Source organism: Giraffa tippelskirchi, chromosome 1 (assembly GCF_054371585.1).
Source record: "Giraffa tippelskirchi isolate mGirTip1 chromosome 1, T2T-mGirTip1v1.2.pri, whole genome shotgun sequence".
Classification (NCBI taxonomy): Eukaryota; Metazoa; Chordata; class Mammalia; order Artiodactyla; family Giraffidae; genus Giraffa; species Giraffa tippelskirchi.
Window position 1 is genome coordinate 205,730,880 of NC_137275.1, and position 20,029 is coordinate 205,750,908.

Sequence of the window (20,029 nt, forward strand, 5' to 3'; positions counted from 1 at the left end):
TATCGTAGTTTCCTTCAGATAGATCCTTAAATGTGTAATTCTAGATCAAAAGCCTCATTGCTGTTTTAGAACTCTTAAAATATGTTGTTAAATTGTATTCTTAAAAGATTGAGCCAGTTTAAATTACAGCAGGGCTATTGGTATGTGACTAAATTGAATTTTTTATTTGTCTAATAGCCAGTTTTATACGGTTAAAATAGCATCTCATTTTCGTGTACAACTCTGATTGTTAGTAAAGGTCAGAATTTTTAATATATTAACTGACCATTTGTTATCTTTCTGTAAATTTGTCTTTTGTCCATTTTTTATTAATTGGCATTGTCTCTGTTTTAGTGATGATAACTTGTATCATGTTATACTGTTTTCCCCCAGATTTTAAAACTTTAGTCCTTTATATTTTTGAAATATAGAAGTTTTAAAGTTTTTTAAACATACCAATTCAGTGTCATTTCTCAAACCTGTATCATCTTTTTTCTTTTCATCTACTAATTCTTCAAGGACCAGTTCACGTTTCACTTTGTCTGAGCAGGCTTTCTTAAATACCTTATATCTTACAGTAGTAGGTGTTAGATATTATAGTTACCATCTGTACTTTTGATTTAGTACATGATCATATATATACACACACATATATATATTTCATGTTTATATGGCTCTCTAATAAGATTGTAAAGTCTCAGAGAATAGAGCTCATGTGTCTTCTATAGCATTTACCTTGAAACCTTTTATACTAGAGGTGTTGAATAAGTCAATTTTGATAGTTTACATCATTAGTGCTTATTCCAAACATTGGGAAGAATCTCCTCTTATATTATCTCCTTGGATTGCTAGCAAATGATGTAGATAGGATAGAGATTTTCATTCTCATTTTTATGGATAGTTGATAGTTAAAATATTTTTATTATAAATGTGAAAAAAGGTATGAGAAAGTAGCACAGCTCTTCTTTTTAAAAACCAAATAGGGAGAAGGAAATGGCAACCCACTCCAGTGCTCTTGCCTGGAAAATCCCATGGACGGAGGAGCCTGGTAGGCTACAGGTCACAAAGAGCTGGACACGACTGAGCGACTTCACTTTTAGACTTAAAGATGGGGTGGATTTCCTTTGTAATTATCAGTCCATTTGTCTTTTGATATTAAAAAGAAGTATGTGTTCATCGTAGAGAATTTGGAAGCTGTAGAAGAGTACACAGAAGAAAATAAAAGTCAGTTGTTGTCACCTAACCAACAACAACAACAAAAAAATAAAAACCAAACAAAAGAACAAACTTCTGTAGTAGAAGTGTGTTACAATACTATGGCATTGCATTCGTGAATATGAAATGAACTGTTAATATTCCTGCCTCGTTCTGAGAATTTATTTTTGTTTCTTTTGCAGTGCCATACGAATTACATTCCCGTCTGTGGATCAAATGGGGACACGTACCAAAATGAATGTTTTCTCAGAAGGGCTGCTTGTAAGCACCAGAGAGAGATAACAGTCATAGCAAGAGGGCCCTGCTACTCTGGTATGTGTGATACTCTTCTGAAGAAATGTCAGAAACGGTCCCGCCGTACCAAGATGAAGTTTCCAGTCAGAGGTTTATTCCCAGGACTGCTGTGTGAATTGGGATGATTAAGTGGGAAGTGGGCAGGGGTTCTTTTTGCCCCCATTGCATGTTGCTTTTTAACCCCGGGTGATCTCTCTTATTACTTCTTCTGTGTTACTTCTCAGGACGTTTTTAATGTTTAATACTATTTTTGGTGGAGACTTTGCATATCAATTTTGCCTTATGGTTTGAACATTAGGCAGAATAAGATTTGGGAGGGTAAATGCTATGAGATCCGTTCTGTTAATTTTTATTTTGGTGGGAGGTGGAGTGGGGAATATCCGTAGAAACTCATGAGTGGCATCCCAGGAAGTGTTTGTCCAAGCTCTTCTCTTTGTATCTTTTCTGTTTGCCAGGCTTTGTTACCAACCTCCTCCCAGTTTTTGTATTTACTTCTCTTTTCCTTCCTGAATTATTTGTTGTTGTTATTAAGTCGTGTCTGACTCTTTGTGACACCATGAACTGCTGCACGCCAGGCTTCCCTGTGCTAAATTCATGTCCGTTGAGTCAGTAATGCTATCTAACCATCTCATCCTCTGTCATTCCCCTTCTCCTGCCTTCAGTCTTTCCAGCATCAGGGTCTTTTCTTACGAGTCAGCTCTTCGCATCAGGTGGCCAAAGTATTGGAGCTTCAGCTTCAGCATCAGTCCTTCCTATAAATATTCAGGGTTGATTTCCTTTAGGAAAGAAAACTGGTTAGATCTCCTTTCTGTCAAGGGATTCTTGAGTCTTCTACAGCATCACAATTCAAAAGCATCAGTTCTTCAATGCTCAGCCTTCTTTATGCCTTCCTAAATTGGTAGGGGTTAATTTTGGAAGGCATTACTGTAAGAAACCAATAGTAATGCCTTGGTTTCTTACTTGTGTTTGTAGTTGGGAGCAGGGATGCTGGTGAGATAATATAATAGAATTATTGTATGAAGGTTAGCAGTAAATGTGGAGGCTGTTCTTTATATGATTACTCCATTTCCTTTCTTTTCCTGTATACAACAGTGCCTGTGTTCAGAGTTTTTATTGGGGCTCCATTACATAAGCATGACTGCTTGATTGTCCATGTGGTTGATCTCAAACTTGGTCCACTAACACCACATGACTCAAAGCCTCCACTCTGAACTATGTGGTTGGTCTTTCTGTTGTGAGCCAGCCCCCACCCTAAGAATATTGAGTGTGGCCAGCCCCACCCTAAGATCTGATGTGGTCAGCTTCCTTCCTAAACATCAGTTAGTTGCCTTCTAGAAGCTGCGGGCCAAGGCCAGATCTCTCTTTGGGAAAGGCCAAATTCTTTTCCATACACTAAATAATTAGGTTCCCTTAGGCCAGTAGACTATCATTTGGTATGGTTCTCACATACTTTTCTAGGTACATTATATTTCACAGACTTGATTTAGAAACTAAAAAGGAATATGGAGTTCTTTATAATCCCAAATTAATTATGCATCATTTATGAGGAGTTTAAGATGCCAACTGCTTTGATAAACAATGAATGTTGAACATGGGGAGGCAGAGTGTTAGGCTGGAAAGAGCGCTGCACTAGGCTGAAAAATTCTAACTTAAATTAACTCCAGCTCTGGTTTGCTGAATGACCTTGCCCAAGTCACTTAGCTGCTCTGAGCCCCAGTTACATACCTACATGGTTAGATGGTTATCATCTCCTGCGGTTAAGTGAGGGTGGAATGAGCTAAGCTATAAGGTGCTGCATTGATCTTGTTATCTGCTGGGTGGGGTCTGTGTTCTGTCATTTAGTCTGGTGTAGGTCCCATTTGCTGTGCTAGAAATAACATTCTCCTTTGCTTATTTGAGAACTCCTTTTTTTTTAATGCTTTAATATTGAGCTTAAGTCTTTTCTCCTCCCTGAAATCTTTCTTCTTTGGCATCTCCTGGCACAGTTTGTTCATGCTTTGTGCATATGTCTGTGTATATATCATACTTCATTTCATTTAGCCAACACGGATAAATGTGTTTATCCTTTAGCCAGATCTGTTTCTGAACAGGAAAGTACTATGTCCTGCTTAGGGAGGATGTCATAATTTCAGGGTTGGAGTGGGGGAAGGCATGTGTCTAGTGAAAATCTAATCTACAGAAAGAGCTCAACCTCATTATCAGAGTAGTCACAATATATTTATTTCAAAACTTTAAATGACCCTTATAGAAGGCGGTGAGATATTATATTTATTAAAATTGGACATTGGTTGTAAAAAAGGTTGGTAGTGAGTATCTCCTGCACTGGGTCTGTCTTATTTATCAGTTTGTACCTATTCCTTTTACTATGTTGTCTAACACATAATATGTAGCTAGTCAATGTATATGGAATAGAAGGGAAAAAGAGTTTTCCTAAGAAAAATTTGGTAATAAAAATAAGTCAAGTTCCCTTCTTGTCTTTTTTTCTGCTCTTTCATCCTTTCTTTTCCTCTACTTAGAGAAGATATTTTTCATGGTTGATTGGTCAGTGAATACACTGTAAGACTTTGTGTAAAATCCCATGAAGTGTTGAAGTTTAGTTCAGTTCGGTCAATCAGTTGTGTCCAACTCTTTGCGACCCCATGAACCGCAGCACACCAGGCCTCCCTGTCCATCACCAACTCCTGAAGTTTACCCAAACTCATGTCCATTGAGTCGGTGATGCCGTCCAACCATCTCATCCTCTGTCGTCCCCTTCTCCTCCTGCCCTCATTTTTTCCAAGCATCAGGGTCTTTTCCAATGAGTCAGCTCTTCGCATCAGGTGGCCAAAGTATTGGAGTTTCAGCTTCAACATCAGACCTTCCAATGAACACCCAGGACTCATCTCCCTTAAGATGGAGTGGTTGGATCTCCTTGCAGTCCAAGGGACTCTCAAGAGTCTTCTCCAACACCACAGTTCAAAAGCATCAGTTCTTCAGCGCTCAGCCTTCTTCACAGTCCAACTCTCACATCCATACATGACTACTGGAAAAACCATAGCCTTGACTAGATGTACCTTTGTTGGCAAAGTAATGTCTCTGCTTTTTAATATGCTGTCTAGGTTGGTCATAACTTTCCTCCCAAGGAGTAAGCATCTTTTAATTTCATGGCTGCAGTCATCATCTGCAGTGATTTTAGAGCCCCCCAAAATAAAGTCAGCCACTGTTTCCACTGTTTCCCTATCTATTTACCATGAAGTGATGGGACCAGATACCATGATCTTAGTTTTCTGAATGTTGAGTTTTAAGCCAACTTTTCCACTCTCCTCTTTCATTTTCATCAAGAGGCTCTTTAGTTCTTCTTCACTTTCTGCCATAAGGGTGATGTCATCTGCATATCTGAGGTTATTGATATTTCTCCCAGCAATCTTGATTCCAACTTGTGCTTCTTCCAGCCCAGCGTTTCTCATGATGTACTCTGCATATAAGTTAAATAAGCAGGGTGACGATATACAGCCTTGACATACTCCTTTTCCTATTTGGAACCAGTCTGTTGTTCCATGTCCAGTTCTAACTGTTGCTTCCTGACCTGCATACAGGTTTCTCAAGAGACAGGTCAGATGGTCTGGTATGCCCATCTCTTTCAGAATTTTCCACTGTTTATTGTGATCCACACAGTCAAAGGCATAGTCAATAAAGCAAAAATAGTGTTGAAGTGGATGATACCTAAAATATGTATTTTTTCCAGTCCCTCTTGCTTCTGCCATGATTGGGACTTTGATATTGTCTTCAGGAGATTGAGAGTGAGGAGGGAAGGGAGCGATATTGTGAAGGATGTCCCCTATTCTCGAGAGCTGTCTGACAGACTGGAATGCATTTTCTGGTAAATTCTCCCTAGAAAGTGCTAGATAGTGTGTCAAGTTCATCACTTGCCATCTCAGCTCCAGGCTGATGATGCTACAGTCTTGCCCTCTTTTCACCATGCTCTATGCCATATGTTGGTTCTTTCAGGATTATAAAATACATATTTTAAATTAATTACATTTTATACTGGTTTCTTGCTGGTGACTTTGAGGGAGGCTCTTTAATTTGATTAGTAACAATTTTTTTACCGACACCTTGGTGAGATTCCTTCTGGTAAGGTTTCTTGGAGGAAGTTAATTTCATCAGTGTTAAGAAAACCTCAACCCTGAGGTTCTTTCCTTCTAAACCTTAGGTTTATTCATATCTTTTGGCCTTTATCCACAGATTTAATTAAGAAGATTTTTGGAGCAAGACCCGAAGCTTTTCCTCCCTTTTTATTAAAAGCAGTTTATTTATTATTCCTTTAAAGCTTTAGCAAAATTAAACATTTCTTCTACCATTTAAGTGAGTTCATTAAAATTATTTTTATTTAGCCATTTACTTTATAATATTTATTGATGTTCACTGTGTACAAAGCACCTGGGTATTTTCTGAATGGGCTACAAAGATTATGAGGTATAGATTATGTATCCAAGGAATTTATATTTGGAGAAAGGTAAAAAATAAGTATATAAGAATAAATTGTTGGATATCGAAAAAAATGAGAAAAGGGACTATGAGAATGGATATCACGGTTTAATTTTTGATAAGAAATTTTACTATTTGGTAAGATGAGATTCTAGGAAAAGTGTTCATACTCATTCTTTATTTTTCTTCTCAGATAATGGCTCTGGATCTGGAGAAGGAGGTAAGTTTTAAATACCCCTTTAAAGGCATTTTCTTCTTTTGCATTTTAAAAATGGCTTTACTGAGATAAAATTCACATACCATACAATTTGCTCATTGGAAGTGTATAATTCATTGGCTTTTAGTGTATTCACAGAGTTGTACATTAATCACCACAGCCAACTTTAGAACATTTTCATTACCCCAGAAAGAAACTCTGTACCCCTCAGCCATCATCCCAACCCCTCAGTTCCCCTTAGCCCTAAGCATTCCTTTTTTCCCTGCATTTATTTTTCATTTTAGATTTGTTGTCAGACAAAGGGGAAACGTTGCTCCTGTTAAATTGAAGTTACACCAAAGGGCCCTCTCCGTAGGATCATCCCAGGTGATCTTAGCTTGGATCAGAGTATTTGCAACTCTCTTCCGTCTCTTGCTTACACATTTTTGCTCATAAGGAATTTTCAAGGCACAAAATTTAAAAAACTAATATTTTGTAATAGCATATAACAGAGTTTACTCTGAATTATTAGAATTGAGAATGACTAAACTATTTCATAGTCCAATGAGACTGTGATTCTTAATGAGTATTCACTGAATGCAAAATAATGTTGCAGGTGCTCTGTGGATGCACTAAAAGAAAAAAACATCTCTGGTAAAATTCACATGTATGCCAATGAAAACCACAGTTATGATCCTTCCAGCACTATCTGAAACCTTACTCCATCGCCCTACGTTTCATAGAACCCTAAAATTGTAGAGTTGGAAGGGACTTTAAAGATCACCTAGGGAGTAGAAGAACTGTCGTGGGGAAGAAGTTCAGGGATGATGGTTTTAGCTTTAAAAAAAGAAAAAGATTAAAAGCTGTCTAACAATAGAATTTAAATGGACATGTTCAAGCAGAAGCTTCCTGATCATGTGTGAAGGATGAGATCATAAATTCTAGATCTTAGAACTGGAAAGGACTTTAAAGGACCATGTAGTCTAGCCCCTGTGGTCAGATATTCAGTTAGGAAACTGTCATTGTTACTATATGAAAGAAATGGAAGTTGGTCTACATATTTGCTTTTATGGTACAAATATTGGTTGTCTTGCCCTGAGAATGTTGGTTGTTGGTAATTTTTTTTTTTTTTTTTTTAGGGAGTATGAGTTAGAAAGGCTAAGTGGTTTGTTCAGATTAATACACAAATTCTACTGAGCTCATGGTGGCTGTGTGAATTTTAGATCTCATGGTGTTTCTGAGGCTTAGAAATACTTAAGGTTATGCTCCCTGGAATTGTTTGGGAGTATGCATGAGAGTTTGAGGAGGATGTCTACCTAAAGTGTATGTAGATATCCAAAATGGCAAGTTTAGAAATAGTACCAAACAGGCACTTAGGTCTGTGTGCTTTCCTTATAACACCTTCTCTGCTGATAGGCACCCCCCCAATAAGGTATGCTTTCCCAAACCAGACTGGGACATCCTCTAAGTAAACCATAATCCCTAAATTGGCTTCAGAACTCATCTCCCTGCCCAGTTTGAGATTATCATGATAGGATCCACTGTAGCTGAGACCGACAGATAAGAGGTTCCCTAACTGTGAAATATGAGCTGATTTGGGGGCTGGTGGTATGCACTGATCTTGTGTTGGATCATAGGAGACCCATACACTTCAGCATTCTTGGTAGTATTGGCAGGGCTACGTGGCAAAGTGGAAAAGGGTAAGTACTTTGTAAATAGACTCCTTTCCTTTTTAAAATTTGGAGACAGTTTTTAAGGCAGATGTGAAACTGATGTGAGGACAAGGTAGTGGTTAGACTCCACTGTGTTGAATAACTTATTTGTTGAATCACTTAATGCTAATAGGATTGCGCAGGCTGTTTCAGTAGGGTAATCACTGGACTGAATTTATTGCTCATGTTTATTTCCCCTCTCTTATTTCATGTTATGGTAATTCTTTTTAAGAATTAATGAGACCTAGCTTATTGTTCCATGGTACTTAGGCTAAGGGATTATTTTTCTGGCCCCAATACTTGTTTTTTTTCCACAGTATATGTTATACTCTGTATTGACAGCGTTTTTGGACTCAAGCATCAATAGCTTTTTGGAATTGATTGTTTTCAAGAGCCTTGCATACATTTTCCCCAGAAATAGGATAATGGCTGCTGAAAACATGAAGCAGGTCTGGAAAGGATCCCGGCTTTTGGTTGAAAATTTAATTTTTCTTTTTAAACAGAAGAAGAAGGGTCAGGGGCAGAAGTTCACAGAAAACACTCCAAGTGTGGACCTTGCAAATATAAAGCTGAGTGTGATGAAGATGCGGAAAATGTTGGGTGAGTTGATTGAGGGAAAGGGATAAACTTATTTGGAGGTTAATGGTCAGCATTATTATGTTATAGAAAGCTATCATTTAACCTGTTTTGGTGTATATTGTGTGTGCTTCTTTATATTTTGTTTAATGCTAATCTATTGACTTTTAAGTTGATATGATACTAAGGCTGTTTAAGTCAGTTTAAGTGTTTTAGAATGGAAATCCATTTGTAACTTTTTTTTTCATTTTACCACTCCCTTTCTTCACTGATAGTTTTTATATGTTTTATACCAAGTGCTAATTTTATTCATCAGAATTACTCTTATTTGAATTACCTTACTCTTATATTTTCAACTAGAATCATGATAAACTGTTTTTCTTGCATTTTTGTACACAAACTTTTAATGTATTTCAATGTATTAAGAAAAATACAAAACTTGAAAAATTTTCAAGGTAGTAAGTAAACATAATAAGTAAAAATTATTTCTGGAAATCTCAGCTGGACAGACTGACATTTTGTTTAGTTTTCTCACTCATGGTCAGCTTTCACCAAGGTAGGTTTTGTAGCTGAACTGTATTGTCCATCCAATTTCCGCTGCATTCCCTGTGAAAAGGGTGCAGAGTAGTAACAATATAGACCTCGTCAACACAGTCATGTTTGTTTGTTTCGTCAGGTTCCTGTTTGTTTATCCCCAGGCTCAACCTTCCTTCATTTCCCTGTGGTGCTTGCTTTTTGCATAGTTGATTCTAAAAACTTGAATACTGTCTTTAGGGCCTTTTGTAGCACAAATGGATCCTCTTCACTTCCTCAGTTTCCCCTTAGTGCATATTTTGAAACACTTATTTTATAGAGATTTGCACTTTCTTTCTTACTCATATGTATTTATTTTCACTGTGCGTTTCTATGTTTTATTCAGTCCTTAAATGCATATTTGAGCCTTTTACTGATCAATGGTAATATGGTTTAATTAGCATTTATGCCTGGAGTGACTTTTACAATCAGGGTCACTGTGTTTTCAGTATTTTGATACAGAATCAGCTATTTGTCTGGCACTTGGTAAAATTTAATGTCTGATAATTTACTTGATATATATTTCAAAGTAGGTGAGAATTGGCAAAAGACAAGTTCAATAAAAAGTTGAACAACTCAGCAAACACTGTGTTAGCTCTGTTTCTGCATATGAGTCACTTGTTGACATGTCCACATGTTTCAATCAGAGTGGATTGATTTGTGAGAAGATGTTTCCCAAAGTAGATTTTGGCCTGTAGAACATGAGAGAAATGATAGCAATGTGGACTTGCAGAGAGGACAGGTAATAGACACTGTATTCTTTTTTCTCTTTTTGTACTAAAGATATGATATGATGAAACACCTGTTTGTATATATGCATGTGTGTGTGTGTATTTTTTTAGATATTTAGTTCTTTTCTGTGTTTTTCCTCAGAACTGTTCTAAAATCGTGTTCAGAGTCAGAATAGCTGTCAGTGATTGATCGACTTGGTCTGTTGATGTTTTGTTACTCCGTTGACAGTACCTCTCTTCAGTCCTCTTTTATATATTTCTCTGCTATCATTTTTCATCCCTTAATTGAAAGAGAGAGAGATCTTGGAAGATCTTGGAAGAGATCTTACCATATTACCATTTGCTTGGAAGTAGAACGGATTCTGTGTAATCTCAGAGGTAGCCTTAAGTATGACATCTGTATAAAATACACATCATTCTATGTACACCTCCTCTTGATATGATATGTAGTCTATCCTCAGTCAGAGCATGTCTGTTGTATAGAAACACACTAAATTCGTTTTGTGTGTGTCTATTTGAGAACTTGTAACTGCTGTCTTTGTAGGTACACGCTCTAAGCAAAACAAAGGGAGTATAGACAAGGGAGGGGCTTACCAATAAAAGGAGCAGGCAGGCGGAGGAGCCTCCTCAGGAGCCCATGGATAGATTGGGACAGGCAGCTAAGACCAGGCCAGGAAATTGATGCAATAATAGAAGAACATTAAGGAAGTAATTTGTGCTTTTACCTAGAAAGCAAGTACGTATATACATAGTAATAACAGATATTAAGTAAAACAAAATCCTATAATACTTAACCTTTACTAAAAATAATGTACTCTAATATTTCCTATAGTGATTATGACTTACAGTTTAAAAAATATTGCTCTATAATGTAACTATAATAGATATTTTATTTCATGTTACATTTTTAGATATGGGTATTCATTTAAAAAATATTTTGGGGGCTTCCCTGGTGACTCAGTGGTAAGGAGTCTGCCTGCCAATGCAGAAGACATGGGTTCGATCCCTGATCTGGGAAGATCCCACATGCTTGGGAGAAACTAAGCCCGTTCACCCCAACTATTGAGCTTGTACTCTAGAGCATGGGAGCCAAAACTGCTGAGGCCACGTGCCACAACTCCTGAAGCCCTCGAGCCCGTGCTCTGCAACAAGAGAAGCCACTGCAGTGAGAAGCCTGCGCACCACAGCTGGAGAGTTGCCCCTGCTCTCCGCAATTGGAGAAAAGCCCATGCAGCAGTGAAGACCCAGCACAGCCAAAAATAAAAAATAAACTAAAAAACTATTTTTAAAATAAATAAAAAAAAGTGTTTTTTATCTTCTGTCATTTTGAAATGTCTTTCTGTCAAATGAAATGCTATATATCAATATAATCTATCTGGTTTCCAGAGGGCAGCTAATCTTTTTTTTTTTCCCTCTTGTACTTGGCTAATTTATTCTTATTTTTAAAATTTCTTTTTTTATTGAAGTACGGTTGATTTACAATGTTGTGTTAGTTTCAGTGTACAGCAAAGTGATTCAGTTGTACATATATATATTCTTTTTCAGATGCTAAAACCTTTCTCTTGCTTTAAAAGCTCTTTTTTTTCTTTACTAATAGGGAAAGAAACTTGACCATTTGTGGGAGGGGATACATGGTACCATGTAAGTTAATTTTCTGCTATTAAGAGAGGTACCAGCATTTTATTTAGCAATTTAAATGGAAATTGATTTAAATAGATTGTCTTCTTAAACAGACTATACAGAATATATTCTAATGTATTCTTAAAGTCATATATTGTATAGTGTGTGTGACAGTTTTCAAACATTGTTACCTAAATTATTTTTTTCAGCTCTTTATGGCAGTATGTCTGGTTGGTAGGGCAAGGGTTTATTACTCTGATTTTATAGGTAGAGGTGAGCTCAGGGGAGGCCAAGTGGCTTGTGATCAAGAACAGACCCAGAAAACAGGTCTCATGACAAAGGATTTATCTATCGTGTTGTGTATGCATGTGTATAATACCATGATGTTCTCAGGGGCTCCTGATGCTCTTAATGCTAGTTGTTCCACCCCTACTTAAGGGTCTGTTCTGCCTTTTGTTTGGGGTTCTGCATCTGTTTATAAACATGATTTTTCTTCTCCCATGTCAGGTTGTTCCCTTGCTTCTGGGTGCTGTCGTATGCCTAGTCAGTGATTCTGACTGTAGATGACTCCAACTTATTAATTGCTTCTCTGCTTCCCCAAAATAGGAAACTGTGCTTATAGGAACTGTATCTAATGTAGGAATAAATTCTAAATGTAAAATCAGAGTAAATAGGTTCTTAATGAAGTGCATGAACTTCATATATTGTATGACTGTTTTCTCTCTTATCTGCTCAGTGGCTATTTTAATTATAATTGAAATTAGTTTTGGTTGTGAGAGGCTTTTTTCTTCTTTCTTCCTGAAGCACAGTGTGACTCTCTAATGGCATCGGGGGCTTTTGCATGAGTTTGTTTTGTCTGTTTTCATTGATGCTTGCCCTTTGAATTTATACCTACAGCTAGATAGTTAAGGTTCCAAGAAATTTGATGCCCACATGGAGAGATTTTAGTATTCCATTGTGACTGTTTTGAAATATAGTGGCTAGATTTTCTTAGTCTTAAAACTTGGGAACAGTACCTGCTTTACAGAAAATTATATTTCTCCATATTCTTAGCAACTGCATCCCCTCTTCATCTAAACAGTATCTCCTGAAAAAAAAAAAAAACCAACCCAGTATCTCTCATCTGTCCAAGGCTGAGGTTATTGCTCTAAGATAGTTATTAACTGTTTGTCTGTACAGTGGGACCAAATAATCATAGGACTCCTTCAGCCAGGTAGACCTTTTATATACCTGACTTAAATCCCTGCCATGAATGATTTGAGGAGTTTGTAGAAACATCTGGCATAATGTCAATACAGGCGAGTTACAAGAATCCTGCAGTTAGTTATTCCTGTGAACTTTGTCTGCCATGTGCTTTATGGAAATTGTCTCTGCTCTTCTGCCTTTTTGATGTCGGTCACTTTGGAGATGGTGTTTCCCTTTTCCCCGAGGGACATAAGCTCTCAGAGTTGCTCAGAGAAAGAATCATGTAGGTGTGCAGTGTGAAGACAATTTGAGAAGCAGGTATTAGTAATTCACCTGAAAGACATCTTTGTCGTTATACCACCGTTTTCTGTTTGGAGAGTTGTTGACCACTGTCATAAGCTGATGAGTCTCTCCCTCAGAATGTGCAATGAAATCTTTTCCCTTATTTAAACAGAAAGAATAATGCTCTTTATCTGTGTTCTCCATCATGTCCTCCTTTCTGGAAACTGCACATAATTTTTTTTTTTTTTTAAAAACAACCAAAGAAGTATTTTCCTAGTGTTATCGTCTCCTCACCTCTGATTTCCTCCTAATCAGAGATGACAGTAATTTTTGTCATTTAACATGGCCTGACTATGGATATTTAGAATAGTAGACTTTTAAAGCTATTTAGGTTTAGTAAATTTCTACCATGGCCCCTTAGACTATAATGGAAAAATAATTGTATGTTGTCTGTTTTCCTCTGGTAATGGGAAATAAACACTATTAAACAGTATTCTGTACAGAGTATAACCCAGATGTTAGCAATGACAGGCTCTTTTATTCAGAAATATCCTCCTGTATTTCTGTACAGCTGCCAGTAATGGTTTCTTTTGAGAGGTTAGATTTTAAAATGTAGAACACAGTATTCTCCGTGGCCTCCTGCAGTTTTCTGAACGCTCTGTTGCTCTTTGATAATTTGCCTCTGTTATTCTCTTCTGCCTAAAGTCCCACCCCTATATGTCTATTTGTTTAATTCCTACTCTTCCTTTCAGCTTGGCTATAAGCATGACTTCAGCACCTCTTCCTAGCAGCATGCCTTGCTCTTTCTGCAGTCCCTATGAGATAGATGACTAACGCTTGTGTTCAAACAACCTCCACATAGCACTTACATTGCTGGGGCTGCTAACAGACTGTGGATTCCCTGAGGACAGGGACTTTGTCTTGCTGGTTTCTACAGTGGATGAACTTGCCATGAGGTTGGGTATCTTAGGTTCCCTCCGTAAGTCTTGTTGAGCTCCTGGCAGTTCACACAGGGCTTTCTTACTCACTTGGAGCTGCACAGGGGTCGTAGTGATGGTTTAACATGTGTGAGAAGGACTAGTAACATTGTGAGGAACTGGGAGCAGGTGAATTTCTTGCAGGCTTTGTTAGGTGTTTGTGAAATCTACATAACTTCACGTGATTTAGTTTAAAATGCCACTGATCATAAAACTTAAGCATATCGAAGGAATGACACTTTCTATGTATAGTCAGTAGAAATAAAGAGACAGGATAGATATTTTTCAATAATACCTTTCAGATGTACATAGTATTTGATGATTTCAAAGGGCTTTTTACAAAAGCTTATTTGATTCTGTCACCAGCGTTTGAGGTATTATCCCTATTATTAAAGACTCAGAGTTGTGATTTGCCAAAATCCTCAAGCTAAATCAGAGAAGTCATTGAATGTATTCATTTATTTATGTATGTATGTCTGCATTCATGCCTTTGAAATTCAGTGTTAGAAATTCAAAAGCTTTAAAAGGCTTTATAGGTAAAGGTCTGTTTTCCACCCCAGTCGTCAGCTACTGAGTTGTCTTCACTAGAGGCAGTCACTGTGATCTGTTTCTTAATCTCCCAGAGGTATTTTTCCCATGTACAAACAAGTATGCACACGTATTCTTTCTTTCCTTTTTATAAAGTAATGGCAGCCCACTATACATACTGCTCTTTAGTTCAGTTCAGCTGCTCAGGCATGTCTGACTCTTTGCAACCCCATGGACTAAAGCACGCCAGGCCTCCCTGTCCATCACCAACTCCTGGAGTTTACCCAAACTCATGTCCATTGAGTCAGTGATGCCATCCAACCATCTCATCTCTGTCGGCCCCTTCTCCTCCTGCCTTCAATCTTTCCCAGCATCACGGTCTTTTCAAATGAGTGAGTTCTTCACATCAGGTGGCCAAAGTATTGGAGTTTCAGCTTTAGCATCTGTCCTTCCAGTGAATATTCAAGACTGATTTCCTTTAGGATAGACTGGTTGGATCTCCTTGCAGTCCAAGAGACTCTCAAGAGTCTTCTCCAACACCACATCAAAAACATCAGTTCTTGGGTGCTCAGCTTTCTTTACAGTCCAACTCGCACATACGGACATGACTACTGGAAAAACCAAAGCTTTGACTAGACGGGCTGTTGTTGGCAAAGTAATGTCTCTGCTTTTTAATACACTGTCTAGGTTGGTCATAATTTTTCTTCCAAGGAGCAAGTGTCTTTTAATTTTATGGCTGTAGTCACCATCTGCAGTGATTTTGGAGCCCCCCAAAATAAAGTCTGACGCTGTTTCCGCATCTGTTTCCCTTGAAGTGATGGGACCAGATGCCATGATCTTTGTTTTCTGAATGTTGAGCTGTAAGCCAACTTTTTCACTCTCCTCTTTCACTTTCATCAAGAGGCTCTTTAGTTCTTCTTCACTTTCTGCCGTAAGGGTGGTGTCATCTGCATATCTGAGGTTATTGATACTTCTCCTGACAATCTTGATTCCAGCTTGTGCTTCATCAGGCCAACGTTTTCCATGATGTACTCTGCATATAAGTTAAATAAGCAGGGTGACAATATACAGCCTTGATGTACTCCTTTTCCTATGGAACTCCTCCTTTGGAACCAGTCTGTTGTTCTGTGTCCAGGTCTAACTGTTGCTTCCTGACGTGCATACAGATTTCTCAAGAGGCAGGTCAGATGGTCTGGTATTCCCATCTCTTTCAGAATTTTCCACAGTTTGTTGTGATCCACACAGTCAAAGGCTTTGACATGGTCAATAAAGCAGAAATAGATGTTTTTTTGGAACTCTCTTGCTTTCTTGATGATCCAGCGAATGTTGGCAATTTAATCTCTGGTTCCTTAGCCTTTTCTAAAGCGAGCTTGTACTTCTGGAAGTTCACAGTTCACGTACTGTTGAAGCCTGGCTTGGAAAATTTTGAGCATTACTTTACTAGCATGTGAGATGATTGCAATTGTGCAGTAGTTTGAACATTCTTTGGCATTGCCTTTCTTTGGGATTGGAATGAAAACTGACCTCTTCCAGTCCTGTGGCCACTGCTGAGTTTTCCAAATTTGCTGGCATATTGAGTGCAGCACTTTCACAGCATCACCTTTGAAGATTTGAAATAGCTCAGCTGGAATTCCATCACCTCCACTAGCTTTGTTCCTAGTGATGCTTCCTAAGGCCCACTGAACTTCACATTCCAGGATGTCTGGCTCTAGGTGAGTGATCACACCATCGTGATCATCTGAGTCATGAAGATCTTTTTTGTACAGTGCTTCTGTGTATCCTTGCCACCTCTTCTTAATATCTTCTGCTTCTGTTAGGTCCATACCATTTCTGTCCTTTATTGAGCCCATCTTTGCATGAAATGTTCCCTTGGTATCTAATTTTCTTGAAGACATTTCTAGTCTTTCCTATTCTATTGTTTTCCTTTATTTCTTTGCACTGATCACTGAGGAAGGCTTTCTTATCTCTCCTTGCTATTCTTTCAAACTCTGCATTCAAATGGGAATATCTTTCCTTTTCTCCTTTGTTTTTCACTTCTCTTCTTTTCACAGCTATTTGTAAGTCCTCCTCAGACAGCCATTTTGCTTTTTTGCATTTCTTTTTCTTGGAGTTGGTCTTGCTCCCTGTCTCCCTTTACCATGTCATGAACCTCCGTTCATAGTTCATCAGGCATTCTGTCTATCAGATCTAGTCCCTTAAATCTATTTCTCACTTCTACTGTATAATCATAAGGGATTTGATTTAGGTCGTACCTGAATGGTCTAGTGGTTTTCCCTACTGTTTTCAATATATGTCTGAATTTGGCAATAAGGAGTTCATGATCTGAGCCACAGTCAGCTCCTGGTCTTGTTTTGCTGACTGTATAGAGCTTCTCCATCTTTGACTGCAAAGAATATAATCCATCTGATTTTGGTGTTGACCATCTGGTGATGTGCATGTGTAGAGTCTTTTCTTGTTGGAAGAGGGTGTTTGCTGTGATCACTGTTCTCTTGGCAAAACTCTATTAGCCTCTGCCCTGCTTCATTCTGTACTCCAAGGCCAAATTTGCCTATTACTCCAGGTGTTTCTTGACTTCCTACTTGTGCATTCCAGTCTCCTCTAATGAAACATACTGCTCTATATTTAAAACTTTTTTTTGGTGAAAAGTACATTTTGCATACAGATGTGTTTAAAATATATACATGCGGTTTAGAGAATACTTCACGTAAGTACCTATCACCTAGGGGACAAAACAGAGTATTGCCAGATTCGTAGTACCGGGCATTGACCTAGCTGGCACTGTTAGATGAAGGCTTACAGAGAAAAAGACACGTTGAACAGTCTCTATCAGAGTCTGTCTTTGGCTTCCTGGTTTATAAGGTTCCCTTCTGGGGAAGTCGGTGGGCAAGACCCTGAGTAAGTCATCAGGAATGTCATAGGACTCGTAGTTGAGATGTCTGGCTGGATTCTCGTGTTACCAGGTATGGATGATTGGCAGAAATGTTGTCTCAGAGCGGATCGCTCTGTTTCCTACTTCCAGTCTCACTGTAACTGACCTACAGTTCTCAGGAGTATGTCAGTTCAATGAGTGTGCTTGGTTGGCTCAGGCAGTTGCAGGAACTTCATCACGGCAAGTACAGATAAGAATCTGAGCCAGGCTTGCTGGGTATTCTGTCCTCTGGCTGAAAAGAGGGCAGTAGGCATCCTGGTAATGGCAGCCAGCAATATGACTGTCCACAGAGTGAAACTGTTTCAGTGTGAACTGGTTGCCCTCTTAATATAGCTGTCGTCTTGCAATCTCCCTTCAATGATGTGTCTTTTCCTACCACAGTCAATTCTCCAGTTTTCCTGCCCTAGCTGAGTGTCCTACAGTTCAGTTCTCTTATTCTTTACTTGGAGTCAGCACAGACCCCACAGGTCTTAGACCTGCAAATGGCCCCATACTTTAGGACACCAGCTGCAAATGAGGTAGGTCTCTTGCACTTCTGCCCAGGATACTACTAATCTGGAGGTTCCTAAGACCTCCTTTAAGGTTCCATAGTGTGCTAAAATGACTTAGAATTAAGGAAGGAGCTGAGTCATCTCATTAGCACACAAAAGACTGTTGTCACTCAAAGTTACAAGGGTTTTAGGTGCTCTGCCAGAAACAGACCAAATAATATTTTTTGTTAAACTATACGCATCATCCTAGAAATTCCTTTACCTCTCTCCTCCATAGCATATATATATATATTTTAACCTTCTCCTATTTTAGTATATCTTTCAGTAGCTTCTTGAGAACGGTACAAGGTGAGACCTTATTTTTTATTTTTGATAATTTTATTCACTTTTGGTTGCACTGAGTCTTTGTTGCTATGCGCAGACTTTCTCTAGTTGTGGTGATGGTGGTCTACTCTACACGCGATGCATGGACTTCTCATTGCGGTGGCTTCTCTTGTTGTGGAGCACAGGCTGTTGGTGCACAGGCTCCAGTAGTTGCACACGCAGTCTCAGAAGTTATAGTGTACTGGCTTAGTTGCTCTGTGGCATGTGGAATCTTCTGGGACCAGGAATCGACCCATGTCCCTTGCATTGGCAGGTGAATTCTTATCCACTGTACCACCAATGAAGTCTGAGACCTTATGTTTAAGGTGTATTTATCCTACACCTAATACTTGACTTATAACTTGGTAAGTGCTTACTTCTAAGTGTGAGATAATTTTCCCTCAGAATTGTGAAAGCATTGCTATATTGTCTTCTAGCTTCCAGTTGAAGTCTGAAGCCACTCTGATTTCTGGTTCTTTGTATACTGTTTGTTTTCTCTCTCTTGAAGCGTGTAGAATCTCCTTTTGGTCCTCAGTATAATGAAATTTCAGTTCCCAGAAACTTGCTGACTTGTGGTTTGAGACATTTTCTTCAATTAGTTCTTTGATGACTTCCTTTCCTCTTTTCTAATTTTGGTACTTCTGTCATTTGGATGTTGGGCATTCTGGACTAGTCCTTTAATTTTCTTGTCTCTCTTAGTTAATTAAATATATATATATATTTTTTCTGTCCTTTCTGAGAGATTTCTTAAACTTTTATTTTCCAGCCCTTTTTTGAGTTTGTCACTTCTCATATACTTTTTATGGTGCTCCTTTAAAAAAAATTTATAGCATTCTATTTTTGTTTTATGACTGTAATGCCTTTTCATGCCTGTTCATTATTGGGATTCTTTCTGCTGTAAGGATGAGATTCTCTTTTATTAATTTTTATTCAGAGAGTTTTAATCTTTTATTTTTTGCAGTTATATGGCCTTATAAAATGAATTAGGGAATTCTGTTCTCTTGATGATTTTGTTTAAGAATATAATTATCTGTTTATTGAATGACTGGAATGACTGTGTTCATGAATTCTTTTTAAAAAAATCACCTGAATCAGATACCGTCTTGGATGGATATTTTTAAAACTGATTTTATTTCTTCAGTGAATGTAGTACCATTCAGCTTATATTTCTTTTTTGGTCAAATTTTAATAGTTAATTTTTTGTTATTCATTTCACTAAAGTTTTCAAATTAGCTGACATAAAGTTGTTAACAATAATGTTTTATTATTTTTTAAACCACAGCCTGTAGTCTATTTTAGTTAACATACTTTTTTAAAAAAAATTTTCTCATCCTGCTTTGTTGGTTTGAAAGTTGATTGCTGATTGTTTTTTCTTCTTTTTTGTCTTTGTTTTTTTTGGCCACACCACATGGCTTGTGGGATCAGAGATTGAACTCAGGCCCCTCAGCAGTGAAGGCATGGAGTTCTAACCTCTGGACCACCAGGGAATTCCCTGAAAGTCTTTTCAGAGGACCAACTTTTAGCTTTATTGGACTTCTCTGTTGTAATTTTGTTTTCTATTTCTGCTGAGATGTATCTATAAATCTAATATTAATATCCATGTCCTCCATATTTTTTCCTTCTTTTTTTTTTGTTTTCACTGGGTTTATTCATTGCTCTTTTTCTAATTTCTTGAATGGATGTTTAGTAATTTAACTTTCTACTATTCCTTCAAGATTTGAGACAAAACTTGAAAACAGTGAGGGATTAAACCGAGTGATTGTTTGAGGGAAAAGTGTTTTAGGAAGAGGGGAAGCCCTGAGGCAGAAGTGTCCCTGGTGAGTTTGAGAGAAAAGCAGGGCCAATTTAGTGAAAAGATTTTTCATGATATAAATGTGGAAAATAACCACGTACCTCCTTTCATTTGTCACT

The 20,029-nt window shown here is 37.9% G+C and overlaps 1 protein-coding gene across 6 annotated transcripts in view; it reads left to right on the top strand.

The window, feature by feature from the left end:
• TMEFF1 (transmembrane protein with EGF like and two follistatin like domains 1) overlaps positions 1-20,029 on the top strand; it is a 93,647-nt gene that overhangs the window by 32,871 nt on the left and 40,747 nt on the right. For all 6 annotated transcript variants that reach the window (XR_014077644.1, XR_014077651.1, XR_014077659.1 and 3 more), the window contains exons 3-5: positions 1,377-1,506; positions 6,149-6,175; positions 8,367-8,463. Coding sequence is in view for 1 of the 6 variants with exons in the window: in XM_081572885.1 (XP_081429011.1) it covers positions 1,377-1,506; positions 6,149-6,175; positions 8,367-8,463 (254 nt within the window). In the remaining 5 variants the exon portion in view is untranslated. The remainder of the gene's footprint in view (positions 1-1,376; positions 1,507-6,148; positions 6,176-8,366; positions 8,464-20,029) is intronic.